Source organism: Olea europaea, chromosome 10, assembly GCF_002742605.1.
Source record: "Olea europaea var. sylvestris chromosome 10, O_europaea_v1, whole genome shotgun sequence".
NCBI classification, from domain to species: Eukaryota; Viridiplantae; Streptophyta; class Magnoliopsida; order Lamiales; family Oleaceae; genus Olea; species Olea europaea.
In genome coordinates, this window is record NC_036246.1 from 32885857 (window position 1) to 32894831 (window position 8975).

At 34.7% G+C, this 8975-nt stretch overlaps 1 protein-coding gene across 1 annotated transcript; it reads right to left on the reverse strand.

Moving 5' to 3' along the window:
• Positions 1–684: 684 nt before the first annotated feature.
• Positions 685–6782, reverse strand: LOC111401886 (WD repeat and HMG-box DNA-binding protein 1). The gene is made up of 12 exons (XM_023029851.1): positions 6437–6782; positions 4340–5436; positions 3755–3931; positions 3509–3622; positions 3262–3366; positions 2762–2896; positions 2601–2656; positions 2419–2521; positions 2219–2335; positions 1699–1825; positions 1462–1592; positions 685–1373 (listed from the first exon to the last, which is right to left on the reverse strand). Exons 1-12 carry the CDS (start codon positions 6711–6713, stop codon positions 915–917), a joined length of 2898 nt encoding a protein of 965 aa, XP_022885619.1. The 5' UTR covers positions 6714–6782; the 3' UTR covers positions 685–914.
• Between the last annotated feature and the right edge of the window lie 2193 nt (positions 6783–8975).

Below are 8975 nucleotides of genomic sequence, written 5' to 3' on the forward strand. Positions count from 1 at the left end.
AACCATATTTGTTTAATAAGAGAACAGGACACTAACTTGCAGTGCTGAAACCATGGTCTCGGAATCATGGCAAAGGTTTTATCTCACACTGGAAGGCTCATCAAGCGTCTCTTTCATCATCGCATCAGAAATCTCAATGGTGTAAGATTAATTGTTGTTATTGATAAAAATCTTCTCATTACTTAAAATGCATGCCTCAAGTGCTGTTAGAGAATATTTAAAAGAATTTCTTATGCCCCTCTTCTTCCTATTAGGCTATTAGCTATCTCTTATTCCCATTAAATTTCTGAGTAGACTCTTTCTTCTTTTTACAATATACCCTTTTCAAATAGCAATGTTTTTTTTTTTCCACAATTAACAAAGCCCTTTGAATTCCCAGATACTATGCATCCTTCATAAATATACCAAAACCTAAAGGAAAATTGTTCGTGTAAAAATTACAAATATTTTGGATATTAAAAATGGCTTTTGAGAGTAATTTTATGAACTAGATACTTAGCTCCCATTTGATGATCATTATTTGAAAATCTTTTTTTTTTTTTATATACTCATTTTCAACCACATTTTCACACAATATAAGATTATGCACATGAACTCAAAACTTTTCCCCAAATTTTAATCACGCATTCTGTTAAGAATCAGTATTCAAAACATTACTTTTTCTAAATAATGGTCATCAGACAAAGGTTTAACTTTTATGTTTTGAAATAGGACATGTTTTGAAAGTTGGTTATTGAGTGACCTTAATTGCAAAATTTGAGGACTCAATTTGAAGAGAGTAAACAAAGACCAAAAAAGAAAAGAAAGAAGGAAAACCCTAAACTAGCACATATGTTACATCATTTTCCAGTCAACTAAAGATATCATCAATAGAATTTATTTTGGCTTCAATGTGCTAACGAAGCATAATCTTCTTATGTTTTACCTTTGATGTCAGCCTTCTTCATATTCTTGAGAGAATCAAACAAAGATGTATTTTCTTGCTTGCTTGAAGACTTTGCAAAGGGATTAGATGGGCGATTAAATGTCAGTTGATCTACAGCCTTGATCTTCTTTGTCTCTTCTACAGTCTTTACTTCCTTAGCATCCTTCGATTTGCTCTTCACATCAACAGCCTTTTCTGATTTTGTTGTTCGAGTTTCTTCAAGTTTTTCGTCTTTATATTCTAACGGTTCCTCAACAGCTCCTTTTTTTGTAAAGAGAGAGGAGGTTGATAACGCTTGGGTTTGAGATGAAGCTTTCTTTGATGTTTTACTACTTTCTGGTGCAGTAAAAGACTTGTCAATGACATTAGCAGTTTTCGCGATGGCATCACAGTGGGAGGTCATTTGAGGGAGGGCTGTTTTTCGATCAGTTTCACTGGACAACCTTTCCTGTAAGAAATGAAAAGTGATAACTATCAAAACTTAAAAACAAGCAAAAGAGATTGAACGAATCAAATTAACTTTCGTATAACTTCACCTCCAATATGTCATTGAAGCGCTCCGCCAAATTTGGTAGTTTCAGTGCTGTCACAAGCTTTATAGCACCTTTGACTGATTTTTCAAGTGATAGAAGTTTTACTAGTTCGGTGGCTCTCACAAGCTTGTCGCCTTTGAAAATTTCGAGAAGACGAGCATAATTAGTTGTCCACCATTCATCATGCAAGAGAAAAGAAATGACATAGGAAATCTGTCCAGTTGTTGTAAAAAGACTAACCATTGCAGCAAGAAGCAATGAGCCTCAAGATGCATCTGTCTAGAGAAGCTTCCAAGTTGAAGGCCTTGTCGTCAAGTGAGGTGTCGTAATGACCAGCAGCTACCATTTCTTCTATTCTTTTCTGAGTCTGCAATTAAGGATGGAGTTAGGCTTGATTGATTTTGGTACCATATTCCTTCCCTTTATTTTTGTGAATTATTTCCTTATCATATTCATCTATAGCTCGTGCATATATACACCTGTACGTGTTATGTTGATCAATGATGGTAAAATATATCATTCTCTCATTATTTTTCTCAATTTATTTATCAGAAATATTCAATATTTTAATTCAACAAGAGAGGACATGCAAAGTATCCACCAATGTCATAAATGCCGAAGGGACAGAAAAATGGAAAATACTCAAAATAGCATAATTTATCTATTCCCAGGATGTCATCAAATGCCTTCACCATTGTTGGATTACTCTAACATGTATGGTTTTAGCAAATAACTGAATCGGCAGAATTATGTAAATCACCTGGCACAGATGCATGTTGTCCATCATAAATTCATTCTCGAGGCTATCAGCTCCAAGATCAGATGAAGCAAGAGGGAATGAGAGGTCGAGCAAGGTGAGGACAGGCTTGGAAGTTGCCTGCAAAAGTCGTTAATTAAGGAAACATGAGCATGTAATTTACGTAACAGTGCAGCAAGAACATCCATGAAGAGCGACTATACCTGTGGGAAGGATTCAGGAGACTTACAAACAATGCAAAATAACTTGTTTGCATTCAGTCCAACAACCCAATAGTTCTCACCTTCCTTGTTTAGCTTATTGGAACTGTAAAACAACAAATTTTAGATACCTAATCTGTGTTCTTCTACTTAAAATACTGCAAAAATTATGTCTCTTGTAGTACCTGAAGAGTGGCATCCAACTACCTCCAAACTGATTTGTGAAGACCCTTAAGACCCCCTATATAAATTCAGTTCCATAACATGAACTTGTATCAGCTATCTCTCAATTTATTACACATGCAGACACACATATAGAATGTCATTTCTGTCAGAGATGGTGCACCTTCGAATCGAAAGAACTTAGTAGGCCTTCCTCACTGAAACCGAACCATGTCAAACATGAACCAGGAGTCAGAGGTAGCCGTCCTCTAAGAGATTGAGTCCCATTATGGATGTTGAACACTCTAAACTCAAGCATCTATAAGGGGAAAAGATTTAAATTTATTGTATGATATAAACTGCCCATAATGATTAACTATATAAAATGTCATCTAGTGACCTCTTTGTTATGTAATGCGGAAAATATATTCAATCTAGAGCTATATAATAAGTTACAGCTGAAATTACCTATATTATATTACACTAGCATACTTAGGGACCAAATGTGTGAAAATAAGATTGCTCAGAGCTTCAACAAAATACTTCGAAAAAGAAAAAAAAATGAAAGATATTCTTGTTATTTGTCAATCCGGTTGTGCCTAATTTATGGTTGATTTATTGACGTAATATATTATTAATATATAATATAGATAGAAGATCATAGAAGGTAAATTCTCGTAATACCTGATCATCAGAGGGAAGAGAAGGGGAGGAATGAGTGACAACTGCAAGTTCATTCTTGAATCCCACTGCAGTAACCACAGGCCCGTCGAGGGAGAGAACGTACCTCTGTGATATAAAAATCCACAAATTAGATTATCTAAGTGAAAAGCATATACATACTAGTACTAATGATAATAAAAAGTATAAGTAGCAGTTTTTGGATAAATCTCTTAATTAAGTTAATAGTTTATATATTTAATTTTACAACCTGCAAGCCACCCTCAGTGAAGATGCGAAGAAAATGAAGGCTAGTAACAGCAGCAATCCAATCACTGCCAAGTGCTAATGCTCTAACTTCTTCGTCTTCAAAACGCATAGACCACTATGTTTTCATGAGGAAACCAATATCAGCCATGAACTAAATACTTTTCATCAGCAGGGTGATTAAATGCATATTTGGCATGGTGGTTTTCAGGGATACCAAAGCATAAAATAAAAGATGAAGAGTGCTGACCTCACTGTTATTTGCCCAGGTACTGAATGGGCGATACATGAGTGTGCTCATATTTTTCTCACCCTTGCCTGGATTGGCAAATACACTTCCATTCTCATTTAAAGCAGCCATTGTGAAACCAAAATAATCAGTCATGGCAGGAACTCGTGGACCAGTACTCGTATCATGAAAATCTATCTGCAGTTGAGTCATGCACCATAATTTGTCAGCAGCTCATGGTAGACAAGTAGCTTGAAATATCACAATAATGCAAGTCAGATGCCCCAATTTCTTCATCCTTTATCAGTTTTTAGGTAAACGATAAATGGCTAAATGAAGATTGGAACCAGGTGCTTTAATCTTATTCATACATTTTGTCTGTTATGATGAAAGTGAGGTGCTAACTAGGAGAATAGTTTGGTCAGATATTATCGAAGCACCTTCTAAAATGAACTTAACAAATACATTCATTAAATTTTAAAATAACTTTTGTCCCTTTGGTTATTAATAACAACTATGATTTTCAAGAAAAGTACAATTCAATTCAAAAGACTACTTTTAAGATAGAAGCAGTTAAAAAATCATGAGGAAGAAAATACGGTATACCTCTATATGGGAGTACCCATCATGCGCCATTGTAGTTATATTTCCAAGCATATTGTAGCAGAGAAAGTGCCTCTTTCCAGGTTGAGCAGGGGTAGCTCCAGGCTGAAAAGCTTCTTGCATTTTTGGCCCTGCAGTTGCTATAGTGTTTTTTACTCCCTTCTTTACATTATTAAGGTCATTTTTGTGACCATTCGAAGGCTTTTTACGAGATTCAACCTTCCTCGTAGATTCCAACTCATCAGTAATGTCTTCTTCCCAATCATTATCATATATAGACTGTTTACGTAATCTTTTTCTGCCAGGTGGCTCTGATTCACCATGGCTATCTTCATTGAGATCACTCAAACTACCTGACGAACCAGGTTCTTCTTCATTGTCAAACAAGACAAAGCCACTTGAACGTAAACTAGGAATATCCTCTGTTGGAGATCTCATCGAGGATGGCACCGCCGATTCCCATAAGCCATACTTTCCTATAACATCAATAACTGCCAATGCATTGCCATGAGGCTTCCATGACATACAAGATATGCAATCATTAAATTTCTGCCTCTCAATATCCTGCTTCTTGTCAACATCCCATATAAGAACCTGCCTGTCCACTCCAGATGTAGCCATATATTTACCATTAGGTGACCAAGACAAGAAGCAAATAGGTTCTGAATGATCTCCTCTAAGAGAAAATAGCTTTTCAGCAGTGTCTCTATCATACATCACCACATCATTTTTCAAACCTGGAACAGCTAACATCTCTCCATCAGGACTCCAACCAAGTATGTTCATAACTGAAATATCAGATCCATTGTTAGGAGCTAGGCCTTTGAGGACATGAATTGTATTTCCAGATTGAAGTTCCCAGAAAATGATGGTTCCAACGGAATCAAGTGAAGCCAAATATTCGCCTTTAGGATCAAAAGCTAAGCTGGTGACAGATCCTTTATGTCCTTTTAGAACTCTTGCAATTGTTCCATCAACTGTGTTAACAAGTTTAATGCCCTCGTCATCACCAGCAGCTGCCAACATGGTGCCAGATTTGTTAAAAGAAAGGGCACGAAGTGGCAATGTAAATCTGGTGATATTGGTCTCAAAATCTCCCCCTGACAAAACGGGTGACATGGAAAAGTAAATTAGTAAAGGCTCAAATAACCTATATGTCAACTGCAAAACAATTATCTGGCAATAAATAAACCCCAAATGAACACAAACTTGTGGCATGAAGTTTTAAGGAGGTGCATTTCCTAATATTAAGGTAAAAATTAATAGTCACTTTGAAGCTCTGTGTCAGGCAGTTTATCCTAATAGTTTAGGAACCCCAAATAATTTTACACAAACAAAATAATTTTATTACAACTTCTGAAATTAAATCAAAGCCATGTATCCTAATTGTGGAGCTCAGAAGCCATAGCAATTGTTTTCGGTATAGCCTAATTGTATAATATCAATTTTCTCCAGTCCATGTAATGTTTATTTCCTCTTCTCCACGATTTTGAGCTTTAATGGGACCAGATTTGAGCATAGATTCAACTGCCAATAAAACTGCATCGGGGGAAAATTCAGAACACGCAACGAAGAAAAAGCTCACAGAATATTTGCCTACTTGTCATATAATAAAACAAACAAATATCAAAAATGTGCCATGAAGTTTAGGGAGATAAATTCCTAATATTATGGCAACAAATTAACTGTTATTTTGCAGCCTTTTCCGCGAGCAGAAGAACCTCTAATGAAGACATAAATGTATACAAACAAATTAAAATCATTTCCTTAAACATGGGTGTAGACTAATTTTAAAACTCATAATAGTACTACGAACCCCAGATAAATTTTACACAAACAAATCAATTTAATAAAATTTCTGAAATTCCAATCAAAGTCATCATTTGGTATACCAATATTGCATAATGTCAGTTTTCTCAGTTCCATGGAATCATTATTTTCCTCTTTTCTGCGATTTTGAGCTTAAATGGAAGCAAATCGAGCTTAAATTCAACCCCCAAAAACTACAGCGACGAAAAATTCAGAAAAATAAAACGACCAAAAAGTCTAAAAAACAGTTTGTCAAAAAATTGAACACAAAAATTCCAACATAAAAATTACCAGGGAATTTGTAGAGCTTGACAGAATGGTCAACAGATCCAGAAGCAAGGCAGGTGGAATTAGGGCTAATTGCCAAGGCAGTGACACCTTCTCGGTGATTCCGAAGAATTTTAGGAGCGTTCGAAGGCAAAAGGGCATCGTGAATACAGATCGAATTATCGGAGGATGAAGCCGTGACAATATGCTGACCACTATGGTCCCATAAAAGGGAACAAAAAGAACTCTCTCCATTATCGCTCTTGTGAACTTCTCGGAGCTTAATTGTTCGGATCTTCATTGCGGAGTAGAAATTTTCTCGAAAAAGAACAGACTGATACGAGAAATACAAGAAAAGAATGTATAGAATTGAAGATTTTGGATATGGCGGGAGTTGCATTCGAGGGTTTGAATATTTGGCGGGAGCGGATTTTCAACATTAATAGGTTTTGCCGGGTGGTTTTGGATTCTTTTATATTTATTTATTTATTTTATTTTATTTTTTGGGTGATTTTTGGTGAGTGGAGGGTGGTTTTATTTCATTGACTTTGATGTCGCAAGTTACATTAGCTATGTTTGATATCGTTAAAAAATTCATAAGATCCATAATTTTTCAAAAACTTATTTTATCAACTCTTATCAAAATTTATTAAAAATCTGATTTTAATCTCTATTAAATAGAGGCTTAATCAGCTCGAAAAATAATAAGTTGTTAATGAATGTCGGCTAAAATAGATGCTAATCCATCCACCAAGGCTGATTATGATCAATTACTCATTAGACATGCTAAATAAAGAACATTGATGATGAAATATCACGTCTCAAAATAAAGGGGGCATATTTTATTAAAATAAATTAGACAATTGAACATGTTGTCTGGCAGCTAAATCATCAAGAATTTCAAACCGCTAAAATTAATAATAGAATCTTTTGAAAATTGCACGGGCAGGATTCTATTGAACGTTATGTTAGCGTTTTTAATATTAAAAATTGTTTAGTTTTTAATGTTGATATCAGCTTACTGTTTGAAGAAAAAGTGAATTCATTAGTTAAAAACAGAATCATTGGATGTAAGCTATGATATTAATTTTGAAATGGAATAATTTAACATCGTAATATTTCACTGTATTTGCAATGGAGAGGAGAAAAAGGAAAGTAAGACGCGTACAACAAACTTTAAATTTCAAGAGTAGTAATTTATTGCTATTCGATGGAATCTGAAGTCTTGTACATAGACAAAGATATAGACATATCATGTTACTTTTTTCAAAAATACAAAATAGAACATTGATTACTGTCTACTGTCACAAAATTGTCGCAAAAGTATCATAGATGTTATTCATTCATATTTTTCTTTTGAGGTTTCCATCATCGGTTTTGGAGCTTGTGTGAGTCCTTTTTTTGGGTTTTGACTCTACTTCAATAGGTACATTTGATGGTTAGAAGAGAGGCATTTTTGCATGTGGTGGATTGATTTCTTCAGTAGCGGTGGAAATGTCATCGGGTCGTCCAGACACCTTGTTCTTGCCTTTTACGTCTTCGTTGTTGGAATTTTTTTTCCATTTCAATTTGCTTGTTTGCATCTTCTATAACAATTGAGGAATCAACTTGATTTGTCGTTGAGGAGTTGAACACCCGAATATGATTACAAAGCGGTACTCAGGTGGGTCGTGGCACTTTTTTGTTGCCTTGAGGCAAAAGAATAGCTCTGTATTACTTTCCAATTTGACAACGTCATTGAGTTCTTTAATACCTTCCTGTGGTCGATGAAATATATTTCAATAGAGTGACATGTTTGTTGTTAAGAAATAAAGCATTTTCGAAGGATGTTGAATATGATGTTGTACCTTCTGAAAATGGTTCATTAAGTCATTGGCGCTACTTTCCAGTAACACTTCTGCTGCATCTCTTATGACGGTAGCATCTAACGAACCCGATTTGTCTTCAAGTTGTACAAAAGCATTTACCTTAAAGAATGTGTTTTTTTTTAAAATTTTTAGCCATATATTATGTACTTTGTTCCTAAAGTAATAATTAGTAAATTTTTGAACTTATATTTAATAGAAGAAATTACCTTGGGATAGCTTTTGATTGTTCGTACTTGTAGAATCGACATTTATGAATTTCTCCAAAGTTCGCGTTGGAAGTTTTCTTACATTTGTTACAAGACATATACCAAAAATTTTTGTCTTTTGAAGCTATTTTCCAGCGTGCATTCACCCAATAGAATTTCTTCTATTAAAGGAGATGTCTCATGTAATTAAATAAAAGGATACGACTGAGAAAAATACGTGATGTTACTATAATATTTATTGTGAAATTAAAAATAATGTGTTTCTATTAATTATATTCAGTTTATATTAGTATAGAAGTACCGTTAGATACACCCCTAATAAATTCTCAATCGGTGTCAATTCATTATCAGTAGGAGGAGAAAGTTTGGGTGGGCTAACAGCAATAAAATGTTTATTTTCCGTCAGTCTGTCAAGCGCTTCCTTGTTAGCTTCCACCCTATAAGAAATAACGCTATATTTAGTTATAAAATAAAACCTTTGTTTTTTTT